Source organism: Balaenoptera ricei, chromosome 19 (assembly GCF_028023285.1).
Source record: "Balaenoptera ricei isolate mBalRic1 chromosome 19, mBalRic1.hap2, whole genome shotgun sequence".
Lineage (NCBI taxonomy): Eukaryota > Metazoa > Chordata > Mammalia > Artiodactyla > Balaenopteridae > Balaenoptera > Balaenoptera ricei.
In genome coordinates this window covers 15,874,148-15,889,999 of record NC_082657.1, presented here as the reverse complement: position 1 = coordinate 15,889,999, position 15,852 = coordinate 15,874,148, and the positions used below count along the sequence as shown (strand labels likewise).

General features: G+C 37.2%; 1 protein-coding gene across 1 annotated transcript in view; it reads left to right on the top strand.

Annotated features, from left to right (window-relative positions):
• The first annotated feature begins 2,394 nt into the window (after positions 1 to 2,394).
• The window catches only part of LOC132354003 (paternally-expressed gene 3 protein-like), a 125,588-nt gene continuing 112,130 nt past the window's right edge, over positions 2,395 to 15,852 (top strand). Inside the window, exons 1-2 of the mRNA XM_059905517.1 lie at positions 2,395 to 2,549; positions 12,509 to 14,213. Coding sequence (XP_059761500.1) covers positions 12,978 to 14,213 — 1,236 coding nt within the window. The 5' untranslated portion in view covers positions 2,395 to 2,549; positions 12,509 to 12,977. The remainder of the gene's footprint in view (positions 2,550 to 12,508; positions 14,214 to 15,852) is intronic.

Below are 15,852 nucleotides of genomic sequence, written 5' to 3'. Positions count from 1 at the left end.
AGAAAGGAGGAAGGCCAAAAGAATACATACCCACTGAGCCTGCCCCATCCCCACCCCTTTAAAGAACTAAGAAATCCAATCTAACAGCTTTTGTTTACAACCATAAGGGAAACTAAAACATGTTTTTTGTTTGTTTGTTTTTGGCCATGCTGTGCGGCTTGCAGGATCTTAGTTCCCTGACCAGGGATTGAACCCATGCCCCCTGCAGTGGAAGCCTGGGAGTCCTAACCACTGGACCGCCAGGGAATTACCTTCCTATTTGTTTTTTGTTAAGCTGAGCACACTGCCCCTTCGAACAAAAATCCGGATTTTTATAGCAATGAAGGAGAGAATGGATATTGCGTTAGTCACACATGAAAAAACAACACTGTCTAATATTAAAAATATTCTCAAATAACTTTCAATTATGTGGGAAGTTACAACATCACTTAAATGAAAGTATTTTAAAAAAATATATGTATACACATGTGTGTATATATACGTGTGTATATATATGTATCTACATGGTTACATATATGTACATATGTAAAATCAGAATACTCAGCATACATATTAATTTTTTAAAGTACGAATGCAAGGAAGATATTTCCAAAGAGAAATAGTGGGTTCCAGTTTACTTCATGGGTCTTTGTTAGGAGTTAGCCAAGAAAGAAAAAAAATCACCTCCTGAAAAAGTAAAGCATTTTACAAACAAAGAGAAAATACCAAGCCACCTTATGTACGACTTTTAGATGTCACAACCATTATTTTCTCCTCCTTGGAGATCTCTCTTGGAGAAGGATATGTTAGCTAAGCAGCAGTGGGGAAAGGATGGGGTTAAAGCACACCAAAGTGTGCTTTGTTTTGCAGAAACTGTTAAATTGCAGAAAGTTCCAAACGCCAGATGTTTCAAAAAGGTTACAGTGCAAACAAACAACCAAAACACCTGCTTGCTTGCAGTTTTTGACAACCTAGAGTAACCTCTAGCTCTTTACCATGCCTGCCCTTTCAGGGCTATGCATGCCCCCCAGGTTTAAAACTTCCCCATCCAGCTTTGGAGAGACAGTACTTTGAGAGCTAGCTCTCTGTCTCCTTACTTGTCACAAATAATAAATGCTTCTGCTTTACTCAAAAGTACTTGGTGTGTTGACTGGCTAGGCACCACAAGGGACAGACCCATTGAGCCCGGTAACAGAGATGGGGCAAGGAGACAACAAACCTTTCTTGAGGTCCAGATGACAAGGTCACCTTGCTCACTTGCCCCTCCCTGACCAGGGGAAGGCTATCAGAGGAGACCCGGGCTTCCATCTCAACCTCAACGTCATAGAGAAGAATCAGGATTTTTACAGGGGCAGAACCATCCTGTGTCTCATACATGACTACATGTGACACAGTAACTGACACAGTCTCCCCAAATTCACACATCCAGTGCTGCATAGTCACACACCCACCAGTAGACACAAAGTTAACAGCCTCAGTCACAGACTCCCCCTTCCTTCCGCACACAGTGCTACACACTCACAATCCCCACTAGGGCGCAGTCACAGAGGCACAGTAACAAAGCTCCCTATGCCTGCACAGAAGAGGAATACACGATCCCACAGAAACAATCCACACACCCACCACAGGGACACACAGTCACAGGTAACCCACACCAGCACACAGTATTACACACGGTCACACATTAACAATCATACCACGGAGATTCATCCACAGAAAGCTACACACACACGGTATCACACACAGTCAGAATAACACACACATCACTGGGACACATAGTCACACAGAATTTCGTAACCGACACTCCCCTCCCCAACCCCGTCCGTTCCGCCTGAACAGACTTAATACTCAGTCTCCATCCCCGCCCCGAGCTCTGGACGTTTCACCTCCAATCTCCCGTGCGCGGCGTCAGCCGCCAACAGCTCAGAGACTAACACCCGGCTCCCGTACAGCTCTGCTCATAGCCTCCGGCCGGAGAACGCGGCGACCTCTGGGAAATGTAGTTCAGAGCCGCACTCGCGAGGGACAAGATGGCGCTGGGCTTGAGCCCTGCCAAAGAGAGCCCCACAATCACTCCCTGCCTCACTCCTACTCCACCCCAGCCTCGAACCGCGCCCTGGAGTCTTCTGGCGCTCCTGGCGTAGCCTTGCACCGTGGCTCCTAGTTGGAGTCTCCCTGGCGTGCTTGAACTGGGCTTCTTATAACCCAAGGCACACCACTGCCCTCTTCCAGAGGTAGAGTTAGCACAGATAGAGTGTTACCTAAGTCCTGAGGCTCAGCCTACGTACACTACTCCCCCAACCAGGAAGACAGTCCCACAAGCTATGGTGGAGTTGAGAAAGCGCGAAAGCTGACTCGAAAAGCCGACTCGAACCACTGAAACTGCTGGGAAATGTAGTCCACAGTCAAAAAAACGTGGACAACCGGCCAATATCGACTGATTCTGCCCGGTACTGAGCCCAGGCTTGGCGGAGCCCAGGAGACCTCTGGGAATGCTCGCCAGCCTGGAGTGCGCAGGCGCAGGCGCAGGCGCAGGCTTTCCGGCTCGCCATCGTCGTCTTTGTCTGCTGGTGAGTTTGGTTTTGGCTCAACGAAACGCAGATCTTGTTGCGGGACCTGGGTTTCTGGTTTTAGAATCCGGTCGGGTAGGCTGTAAGGGAGGTTTTGTGGAGCCTACTACCGGGCTGGGGAAACTGAAGGGGAGGAATCGCCTCCTGTGAAGTGCAGTGTTCAAAGCTTCTGTGGATGGGGGCAGGGGTACAGAAGGAAACGGGCGGGTTCTCCGGTGGGTGACAAAGGTTGTGAGGGAGTGTGAGAGGGTTGTAGAGTTGCAACCTGTATGGTTCCAGGTTTGTGAGTTTGGGTGGCATTGTGAACTTAGTGGGGTAGTACCATGTAAACCTCGCTTTTCTAGTTTCTAAAATAATGATAAGGATGCATCTCTCTGGAGCATCCGTTTCTGTGAAAGATGAGAAAGGGAAAAGGCTAAAAGCAGACTCATTGTGGAGTAGAAAACAAAATCAGCATTCCTTTTTTTTTTTTTTTTTAAATTGGAAAGATTTCCGGGAAACTTGTTATTTGTTGTCTAGACTCTCTGTAGGTATTGAATTTTCTTAATTCTTTGAAGGAATTTTGGTAAGGCTGCTTTGAGAAGTCCTGGACTAAGGAATAGCTTTAAGAGGTAGTTTCCACAAGTGCAGACAGCACGGACGGAATTGGGAAGCAAGTTGTCCTGTCTTTGGTGCAGAAATCAAGTAACGGATTTAAGACTCCCTGGTTTGTCAGTGAGCATGGCAGTCTGACTCCTAATTTGGCCAGGTTTTCCCCAAACGAAATGGCCTTTATAAATGTAGCGAAACAAATTTTTCTTTTATCTACAAAGAGAATTTTTCCCAGTATTTTATCACACTTAACATATTTTTCAATAAAACGAAAAAGAAAAGTACCACAGTACAAAAATTCATGTATGGAAATAATAGCTTTGATACATACCGAAAATAATCAGTAATAGTTATAAAGAAGACTACTTTATTTACAATAGCAACAAATCAGATAAAACACCTAGGGATAAACAGTAAATGTATAAAACCTTTATGAAGATTATTTTTAAATGTTAATGAAAGACCCAAAAGAAGACTTGAGCAAATGGAAATATATACTATATGTTAGATAGATTTTGAAAGTCTGCAATGTAGTTTGTTATATGAAGAAAGTAAAGTGTATGTTTGGTGTAATACACTACTTTTTTTAGTAAGTGGGGATAGGAATGTGTATTTGTAGTTACACAGAAAATAAAAATAGCTGTGAGGGGATGCAGCAGCTAGGGCACGGATAAGAATCACATTTTTGCTTGCGTGTTTTGTACACTTCCATTTTTAATTGGGATGGAGGAATTAGATTTCTGTGTTCACTCCATTCCTTTTCAGGAGTTTATCACTGCCTCATTCTTTAACGTTTCCTTGATTTCCATAATACTTCTCTCATTTTTATAATTCTGGTCAAAACCAAGGAACAACTCCCCTCCTCCAAAAAAAAAGAAAAAGAAAAACCCTCCATTAGTGACTTATGTTTTGTTTTTCCCTTAAATATTAGTGTTCTTAAGTTTCTGACTTTGATCATTTTTTTTCACCTCTAAGAACTCTATGAGCAAAAAAATTCCACTGCTGTGGCTTCAGCTGACACAGGACTAACAAATGATCATTCCTATTTGAGGCTTGTCCTGAGCTCCTCATGCACATATCCAACTGCCTAATAGACAGCACCATCTGGAGGTTGCATAGGAACTTCAAACTCTTTATGTCCAGAATGTTATACTTATGTCTTTCCTCCTGCAGTTTGCCTCCATCCTTTCCCCCTTCTGTATTACCTGTTTTCATCAGTTCATAGCACTGTCCGGGCAGATTCTAAGCATACTACATTGGATCAAGCTTGTGAGGAAGTATGATCCTTTTATCTGTCATACCCCATTACAAATTGGAGACCATGGTCTTTTCAATACACATAATAAGTGAGAAATGTATATATGTTTGCTGAACCAATGAATTGAATGACCATATAATTATAGGACGCTTAAAATATTTAATGTCTCCTAGAGTAACATAACCTAGGTAAAATATTAGGCTTCTAAAAATTTTAAGAACTCTGATTCATGAATTATTTCAGAGTCACTCCCTTTGTATTTTATCCATATCACTCAAGGTTGACGACTTCACACTTATGAGAAAAGTGTTGTTATGATACTCAAAACTGTGACTGTGACTGTTCAGTCAGGAGCAAGGCTACAAGTGACACCTGCTCAAAGGTACCCGTACAGGTTGTGATTCTAGAGAACTCTAGCAACTCAGTCTTGTAGTTTCTCTGTGTAACCTAAATTCTGAAAATACGATACCTTCTGTTTCTCATTTTTTGAAATGTATGGAGCCTTTAAATGGTATAATGAGTTTGACCTGAGATGCAAATTACAAATACTCTTTTTTCCATGTGCTCACATGTATGTATGTGCTCCAGTTTCTAAGCCAAAGGTTCAGCGTTACTTTGTTCTTTTTCACAAGCCAGCTTCCTTGTGCATCTCCAGGAGGTGCACTTTCCTTATCCTTCAACTCCTTTGAGGGTCTAAGGGCTCAGCTTGAATTCTGGGATGCTGCTTTGACCTTCAGCAGTAACATCCAAATCCTATGTTAGTATTTCGAATTTTAAAGTCACCAGTTCAAACAAGAAGAGCAATGGATGATTGAGGAAGAAATGTAAAGGAGGTGTTCTCCAGGTGAGTTAGGAAGAACCCAGCAGGTATGAATGGAATAAAGGCTCATTACAGTTATTCAGTGAGTTTACAACATCTGAAACTTTTTTTGAGGAGGTTTTCTTATCAGCCCCCATCCTTTGGAGTGAAAATTGCTAGGAATTCTTTAGATACCTAGGTAACATTTCCACCTGTTCTTCCTGGATTGGTGCTCTTCTTTTCTCAGATTCTGGAGGACTGAGTGCCTCTCTAACCTCTATTCTGGATGCCAGCCTCTCTACCTCATTTGCAGTCTCAATTTTAGGACTTCTACAGCCTAAATTTCGTCCTTCTCTCTCTAACATTCTCCATTTTTTACTTCTCCCTATATGCCTAGACTCCTTTCCTTCATTCAGTCCTTCTTGCCAAGGATTATAGATCTGTAATCTTTCAAAAACTAGCACGTAGATTCTTTTCTTTAAAATTTAACTATCATTTCTCCCTCCTTCTATCGTTATATACCTCAGAGTTGAATTTTACCCCCTTATCCTTATTTCTTATTGTCTTCTTACCTCCAGATGTCATAGTATAACTCTTCTCCAACTCCTGCCTTTTAACAATAATGCAGGCTTGGAAATGAGTGCTGGCTTCCTACTAGTTCAACTCCCTGTTACTTTTAAAGAGAAATAGAACTATTATTTTTAAACTCTAATACATATACTTGATAGAAATTAAAAGACTAGATATGTCTCCTTATTCCTGGCTCTCAGTTCTCCATTTCTGCTCCCTGGAAGCAGCAATTATTAACATTGTATGCTTCTAAATGTTTTATGAGTATACAAGGAGACTTTTAGGCAGAGCAGTGACATGATTTGCCTGTGACAAGATTACTGTGATTGCTATGTTGAGAAGAGTTGTAACATATATCAAAATGCTCAAATGTGAAGCAAACTCAATGTATTCTGTTTAAATGGTGACCTGTTAAGAGCAGAGGTTGGCAACTATACCCTACTATGTGTTTTTGTAAAAAGTTCATTCATTTTCTTATGGTCTGAGACTACTTTCAGGCTACAGTGCCTGAGTTGAGTTGGCATCTGCAGATACATGATATGTAAAGCAATGAAACAGGACTAAAAAGTGTTATCAATCATGGTAAAGCTAAGTGACTATAATAAACCGCAAAATGTGCTGGTTTAAGGAATGTAGGAATTCATTTCTTGGTCACATATCAGTTATGTGGTGAGTAGTCAAAATTTGCGTGGTAGCTTTGGTCTTTGTGGTACTTTAAGATCCAGATTTCTTTCAGGTGTCTCTTTAACATTTAGTTGTGGTTGAAGCTGGATCAACAATGCATCCTGGTTCCAGCCTGGTAGAGGAGAGAGGAACCACCACTCTGGGTTGGGGGGGGGGTCAATAAATTATTTTGTAAAGGGCCAGGTAGTAAGTTTTTTAGGCTTTGTAAGCCATAGGATCTCTGTTGCAACTACTCAACTCAGGCATTATAGCACAGTTAGTTTGCTTAGCATTAGAGTATTTTGATTTATACTTTGAAAATACTTTTTAAACCACAAGATAAATGCTGTTGAAAGGACCATTTTGCCTGGTATTCAGACAATGTTGCCTAGTTCAGTTCAGGACTGTCATTTCACAGTATAAAAAATTCAGTTTGGGGAGGGTGGGAGGGAGGCTTACGAGGGAGGGGATTGGGGGATATATGTATGCATATGGCTGATTCACTTTGTTGTGCAACAGAAACTAACACAGCATTGTGAAGCAATTATACTCCATTAAAGATGTATTTAAAAAAATTCAGTTTTGATAAGTATGTGTGAAGGATGTTGATATAATCCCTGTAAAAATACAAGGGGCTTTAATTACCAAGGAGATGTAATTTCTGTGTTTTCTTTTGGCTTATTAGTAATACAGAACTTAGTCCTGATCTGTTGAGCATCATGCTTTTGCAAATTTAATGAATTTAAAAATTGGAAAATTTTAAATATATAGTATTACTGTACTTTGTTAAAAGTTTAGTAAAATTCACATCTTAAACCATGTATACCTGGGACTTTGGGGTGATAAAATGTCTGAATGATTATCTCTTTTTTTCCTATGTTTATTTTTCTGTTTAGATTTTCTGTCTTTTCTGGTCTCAGTTTTCAGAGGTTGTATTTGCTAGGTTTTCAAATTTATTTGCATAGGGTTGAGCAAAATAATCTCTACAATCCTTATTTCCAAATAATCATTTTTTATTTTTGTAATTTTGCTTTTATTCCCTTTTAGTTTTTCCCTAAGAATCAACTCATGAATCTATTATTACTTCTATTTTTGTTTGTAATAATTACTTTTCTTATCTTTACTAATTTTTCTGTTTTTCTTTTATTTTCTTCTCCTTATTGTAATTCCTTAGTTGGAATGTTTATTATGATTATTTCTTTTAAAAATAATGTAAACATTTATGCTAAAACTTCTCCAAGCATTATTTTCAAATGTGTTCTATGGGTTCTGGGTTCTCATATACATTGTGTTCTGAATAATATTCTGAACATTACACAATTTATTTTAATTTCCTCTTTGACCAAAGAGTTTGTTCAAGCCAGTAGATTTTGGAATTTACAAGTGAAAGATTTTCATTTTTCTAATTTATGACTTTTTTTTTTAGTCAGAGTATTTTATTTTTTATCTGTCCTTTTCTACTTTGTGGAATATTTGAGATTTTATAGGCCTACCATGTGGACTGATTTTGAGAATGTTCTCTGAGCATTTTAAAAGATGGTTCACTATTTTCAAGATACAAAATAAACTAGTTAGCTCTATATTATAAATAAGTGCATGTTTTTATTTCATGTTCCCATTTTTTATATGTTTGCATATTTCATGGATTTGATCTCTGAGGTTGAGAGAGGTAGTCTTCTCAGTTGCTAATGTGTTTTTGTATCTTGGATATCTGTATTTTATATATTCATGATTATCTTCTTTATTTTATCTTTAGTCTTTACTTTAGCATTTCTTATATATTGTTTTAGATGCATATCTTGTATATATATAGTTTAGGAGGGTTTTGCCATATCAGTTGTTAAACTTTAGCATGAATCAAAGTCACCTGAAGGGCTTGTAAAATACAGATTGCTGGGCCCTCCACACAGGTTTTTTGATTCTGGAGGTCTGGTTTGAGGCCTGAGAATTTTCTGTATGATCCTATCATAGCTCTTTTAATAGTTATTTTTATTCTAGTTGCACTTATTGACAGGAACAATATGGTTGGTATTGATTCTCTGATTTTACTTTATATACTGTTTTTATTTTATTTTATTTTATTTTTGGGCCATGCAGCGCAGCTTGTGGGATCTTAGTTCCTTGACCAGGGATTGAACCCATGCCCTTGGCAGTGAAAGCATGGAGTCCTAACCACTGGACCTCCAGGGAATTCCCAACTGTTTTAAATTCTGCCTCATCTTTTATCTTTTGTATCTTTTGCGTAGGATCTTTCTTTGTTTTGAATATATGTCTTTTTTTCCCGAAAATTTGGAAAGTTTATATTTTTTTCTTATGGTTGCCTTTATATTCATAATTTTCTTAGTCTTCATCCCTGATTTGAGACAATATCTATTTACTATCTGTTACCAGTATATTTTATACATTTTACAATACATATTTTCAGTCTCCCTCTTCCCTTCACTGCACAGTTAGTGATTGTGATTATTATTCTAGCTTTAAGTAGTAATGGTTGCACCGTTCTCACCTCTCCCTTCATACGTATGAAATTCTTTGCATCTTTGCCGTTGATTGTGCAGTGACCCATCTATCAAAATCCTATCCACTGTTCAACCTTGACCTTCATTTTTATTAAACTGTCTCTCACTTCTAGCCCAATCTCGCTAATCTCTGTATCTCCATCTTATATTGTAGCTTCCAGAGCAACTTGGATCTTAAGTGTATACACTGTTAGATTTGTATTTTTCGCTTTGATGTCTAAGACATACATTGAAGCTCATTGGCAGAAAGGCCAGTTTTTATCCTTCTTGTCTGCATTCTTGAGCACAAATAAGATGTTTTATTTTGTGAAATGTCTAGTCTTTCTCCCATTTTAAAAACTAAATTGTTTATCTTTTTATTATTGTGTTTCAAGAGTTGTATATATTCTGGATACAAGCCCTTTATTAGTTTCTCCCAGTCTATGGCTTTCCTTTTTGTTTTCTTAACTGTGTTTTCTTTTCTTTTCTTTAATTAATTAATTAATTAAATTTTTTTGGCTGCATTGGGTCTTCCTTGCTGTGTGTGGGCTTTCTCTAGTTGCGTTGAGCGGGTGCTACTCTTCGTCACAATTTACGGGCTTCTCAGTGCAGTAGCTTCTCTTGTTGCAGAGCATGGGCTCTAGGTGTGCAGACTTCAGTAGTTGTGGCACGCAGGCTCAGTAGTTGCGGCACACAGGCTTAGTTGCTCCGCGGCATGTGGGAGCTTCCCGGACTAGGGCTTGAACCCGTGTCCCCTGCATTGGCAGGTGGATTCTTAACCACTGTGCCACCAGGGAAGTCCTTAACTGTGTTTTTTGAAGGGCGTTAATTAATTTTTAATTTTGATGAAGTCTACCATTTTTTCTTTTATATTAATAGTTTTTTTATTAATAGTTTTAATAAGTTTAGTTCTTATGCTGAGGTCTATAATTGATTTTGAGTGAATTTTTGCTTATGGTATGCAGTGAGGGTTGAGGTATTTTTTTCTAGTTATGGAAATTATAGCGCTGATATGAGTGGTAGCATATTACTAATCAGTTCTTGAAATGATTTATAAGAAAATGAGGTTATAATTTTAAGACAGATAGATCAGGATAATGTCCAAGGTTTGCAGTGAGTGGATGGAAAACAGTTATAAAAGAAAGGATTTAAAGAGAGGCCAAGGAAAGGGCTCTTGACAAAAAAAAAAGAGCTTGGGTGCCAGTATATCAGGCATAATGAAAGGAGAAAAACAAATGAAAATTGAATTTGATGGCAATGACAGTTTCTGTATCAAGAAATGATAGTATCAGTAATCAAAATAGAAATCAAAATCAGATTTGGAAGCAAAAATGGCTATTTTCTGTCATATTTTCTTTTTTTCTTTCCCATTAAATATATGTGTACTTTGCTGTTTAGCCCATGTGAAACTCAGTTGTAAGTAGATAAAAAGAGCACTGTCTATAGTTATTATACAATTATAGACTCAGTCAAGTTAAAAGGCCCAAGTCTTCGAGATCTCTGTAAGTATAACAAATAGGGGCTTTTAAAAGTCAAATAGGATTATAGCTATGCTTGCTCCATTCTTCCTCACCCATAGTTTTTGTTCCACATAGACAGCCACTTTCAACTCATTTGACTGTGTCTGTTGGTGTTTATTCCCATATTTTATACAGCTATTTTACCTATTTTAAATGTAATCAATTTAATCATTATCAACATGCTAATATGAAAGATGGGGTTCAGAAAATTTCCTGCATTCATTTGTCTTCATATTTTCTCTGAAACTCCTTTCTCTGATGCTTCATATTTTCTCTTGAACCTCCTGGATTCCTCCACTAGACTACTAATTTCCCAGTCATTACTCTCCTTTTTTTGTTTTTTTTTAAAAAAATATTTATTTATTTATTTATTTATGGCTGTGTTGAGTCTTCGTTTCTGTGCGAGGGCTTTCTCCAGTTGCGGCAAGCGGGGGCCACTCTTCATCACGGTGCATGGGCCTCTCACTATTGCGGCCTCTCTTGTTGCGGAGCACAGGCTCCAGATGCGCAGGCTCAGTAGTTGTGGCTCACGGGCCTAGTTGCTCCGCGGCATGTGGGATCTTCCCAGACCAGGGCTCGAACCCATGTCCCCTGCATTGGCAGGCAGATTCTCAACCACTGCGCCACCAGGGAAGCCCTACTCTCCTTCTTTATTCCTTTCTCCCTTCCTTCCTTCTTTTTTTTTTTAATTTTTTTATTCTGGGAGATATTCTGGAATTTTTTTCCCAACCTATTGAATTTTTAAGGTCAGCATCATATTGTTTATTTCCAAAAGCACTTATTTATAGAACCTATTAATATTTCACTGCTATATAATCTCTTAGCTTTCTGTGATACTAATTATATATTGTATGTATGTGCTCTTTTGTTCCTTGCCTTGTTTTTTCCTGTTTGTTTGATCTTTTACATTATGGCTTTTGTCCAATTTTTGTGATCTTTAACTCTACATTAATACATTGAGGTACCAGAAAGATTATTTTAATCTCTGTGTCCATGGGTGGGTCTTGTGAAATGGTGGGCTTCACTGTGCAGCATTCAGTCAGATATTTAAGTCTTTTATATGACTCCAAATGTCAGTATCTGTAGGTGTTCTCATGATCTTCTCATTTTTTCAAACAAGAACCCTTCCATTATCTGACAACTACCAGCATTCTTGGAGTCTAGCAGAAGAAAGAAGTTGGGAGCCTATACTATATATAAACTTATACTCCTCCCCTTCTTTCATTATGGTACTCTCATCTACTTTCCCTGTCATCACTAAATTTGGAGTTTCTCAGTTGTACTTTGGATAATTCCTATTTCTTTCCAGTTAGGAGAATTGGGTGTATCAGCTGCTCCTTTCATTTTATAAGCCCCACCTTCCACTCTTATGCAGTGTCTCCAGTTATAGTGCCTTTCTGTTGACAGCTGTGTCACAGATTGCCTTGCTTCTAAGTGGCATCCTCATCTGCTAGCATTTTATTTAAGTCACTCAGTTCTGCTGTTAATTTACAGTCCTTTATTTGCTTTCCTTTCAAAATTTCCTAATACTTTCATCCACTGTTGTCTCCTCAACCTTTTAGATTTTATGAGTAATGCCCTTCATCCCCTATTGTCATTTTAATGGAGTTTCAGGAAAATGTAGAAATAAATATCTTATTTAACCACATATCCCTTATTAATACTCCTATTCATTTTATTTTTTATCCCTTCATCCTAGGCTTTCCAAATGTTACGTGTTTGTCTTTCATCCTGTTTGTCACCTGTTTTTTATGTTTTCCCTTACTTTACTGATTTATAAAGTATACATTGTTTCATTTAAAAGCAGTTTAAGCTACATGCACCCATGGATGTTATTTGTATTTGAGCTTTCCTTTATACTGGTAGGTTAGGTTTGAAATAAAGAGTCTATTTTTAAATTGCATATTTTTGAAATTTTATTAAAAATAGTGGGAAAATTTACAAGTGTGATATTGATGATGATGATTGCTACTTTATTGAATGTTTACTACATGCCAGGCATTAAATATTTTACAGTGATTAACTCTTTTCAATGATGATTTTTTTGTACTCCTTTTTAGAAAAGGCCTGGGAAATTTATAAGTAAATAAAGACACAACAGGAAAGACTTGTGGGTTAAGTCTCATCCTTCTCCGTGAAAACACAGCTAAAGAAAAACTCAGAAAACCTAGGTAGCAGAAAAGTATTTCCTCTGAGCACAGACATTGATTCTTTAAGACTACTCCTCTGTGTATGGGACTCAGTTTAAACGAGTTTGGAACATTTAATTTACACTTAAATATGAGAGAAGCTGTCTAAAAAAGAACCATTAAGAATATAATGAGGATGCTATATTTCATCCCAATTTGTAATCAGCTAATCACAGGATAACCAATGTGAAAAGTCTTTCATCATATATTCAACTTTGATAGATAGCTGAAAATTACTATTGGAGAGAAACCATATGAATTTACTGAATGTGGAAAAGCTTTCATCCATGTCACATGTCAAGAGATACTAAGGAATTCTTGTTGGAGAAGGTATCTGTGCATGATAAGAATGTTGGAAAGCCTTCAGCCTGAATCAGATCTCCTTCAGCATGATCAAATTCATGCTGGAGAGAAACCTTATGAATGTAATGAATGTGGAAAAACATTTAGCCTGAAGCAAAACCTCATAGAGCATAAGAAAATGCATACTGGAGAGAAATCACATGAATGTAATGAATGTGGTAAAGAATTCTCTCGAGTCTCATCCCTTACTCTACATTTGAGAAGTCATACAGGAAAGAAACCATATAAATGTAATAAATGTGGAAAAGCCTTCAGCCAGAAGGGAAACTTACTTACTCATCAAAAACATCATACTGGAGAGAAAACTTATGAATGTGGGAAAGCTTCTATTCAGATGCCAAGCCTTATTAAACACCAGAGAAATCATATTGGAAACAAACCCTATGTATGTAAGGAATGTGGCAAAGCCTTCAATGGCAAATCATATCTCTCTGAGCATGAGAAAATTCATACAGGAGAGAAACCATTTGAATGTAATCAATGTGGAAGAGCTTTCAGCCAGAAGCAATACCTTGTTAAACATCAGAATATCCATAGTGGAAAGAAACCCTTTAAATGTAATGAGTGTGGAAAAGCCTTTAGCCAGAAGGAAAACCTCATTATCCATCAAAGAATTCATACTGGCGAGAAACCTTATGAATGTAAAGGGTGTGGGAAAGCTTTCATTCAGAAGTCAAGCCTCATAAGACACCAGAGAAGTCATACAGGAGAGAAACCTTATATATGTAAGGAATGTGGAAAAGCCTTCAGTGGGAAATCAAACCTCACTGAGCATGAGAAAATTCATATTGGAGAGAAACCCTATAAATGTAATGAATGTGGAACAATCTTTAGGCAGAAGCAGTACCTCATTAAACATCACAATATTCACACAGGAGAGAAACCCTATGAATGTAATAAATGTGGAAAAGCCTTCTCTCGAATCACATCTCTCATTGTACATGTGAGAATTCACACAGGTGATAAGCCTTATGAATGTAAAATATGTGGGAAAGCCTTCTGTCAAAGCTCATCTCTTACTGTGCATATGAGAAGCCATACAGGTGAGAAGCCCTATGGCTGTAATGAATGTGGGAAAGCCTTCTCTCAGTTCTCAACTCTTGCTCTGCATATGAGAATCCACACTGGAGAAAAACCTTATCAGTGTAATGAATGTGGGAAAGCTTTTAGCCAGAAGTCACATCATATTAGACACCAGAGAATTCATACTCATTAAAACACTATGAATGCCTTGAATTTGGGAACACCTTCAAGAGAATTCATATTAAACAGTATATCAGAAAATTCATTTTACAGTAAATTCACATGAATGTGGAAAATCCTTCAGCAACAGCTCAAAATGTAATATACTGAGAATTTAATAACTATCACAGTATCATGAAAACCTACACCCCCAAGACCCCACAACAAACATTGTTCATGCTGTACTTTTAGGAGCATTCTCATTAAGGATCCAGTCATGGACAGTAATCAACATGGTTCTGGAAGGCCTACCTGATGCATTCAGACAAAGATATGCGAGGTATAAAGATGTGAAATTAAGAGACAAAATTGTCATTTTTTTGTTACATGTTTTGCTACATGTATAATCATCAAAATTATTTGCTCTTGATGCAGTAATAGAAAACAAAGATTGTGACAGAATATTATATCCAGAAACATATGCATGTCTGTATGGGGAATTGGCAATTGATAGAGGTGGTAATCACAAGTTGGTAGGAAAATCTGGATGATTCAAAAAATGGTCTCAGGGTTAATTGACTCTTCATGTGGAAAAATATTAGATCTTTGCTGTTGTTATACATTAAAGTATTTATTTAAAAATCCAAAAGTGTTATGAAGGTTAGAATGCAAAGAGCAAAACTTAGTAATATAAGAATTTTATAGGAGAATTTTTTCAAACCTGAGGGTAGGAAAGAATTTCGAAAACAGATTCCAGAATACCCACTCTTGAGTATACATACATATAGCGAAGAAACTGATACATGTACCCAGGGAGTCCTGTACCTTTATGTTCATTGCAGCATGAGTTATATTAGCAAAAAATTGGAAACCAATGTCTGTCACTTTTGAAATGGATGAATAAAATGTGATGCAGTCACACTGTATAATATTCTCTAGTAGTTAAGTATAACAAATTAAATCTATATGTATTAATAAGAAAGATATGGAAGTCATGTAGAGTGAAAACAAATGAAGTGAATATATTATAATTATTCCTGTATGAATTTAAATTAAATCAACACTAACCAACACTAGTATTAAAGCATTGGTTATGGGTGAACATTTTTATGTAAAGCTATGAAGAATGGATTGGAAGAATACACACTCAGTTCCCAAAAGTGGTTGTCTCTAAAAAGAAAGGCAGTAGAAGGGAAATGGGGCCAAACATGGTAGTTAAAGGATACTTCAGTTTTGTATCTAAATATCTATTTCATTAAAAAGAAATAAAGATTCCAAGTAAATAAAACAAAATATGTTAATTCTGAATTGTAATAATATATGAGTTTATTCTGTTGTTTATGCTGTTTCTTTTAAACTTCTGAAAATTAAAAAAGATAGGGATAGGAGTAGGGAAACTACATGGAGTACATGTTATAGTGGATTCACATTCCCAGTTAGATGCAGATATTTTACAGAAGATATTTCTACAATCATATCTTTACTATAAAATATGAATTTTAAAAATTGGAATGGTAACAAATCTAGTTATTTAAATTTACTCTCAAATGTCATATCACTAATCTCTGTGTGGTCTTTACTGAGACCACAGTAGATTATAGCATGATTTTGCAACAGGTGATTGAATCACATACATTTAAGGATCATATCACTTAGTAATACATCACTTA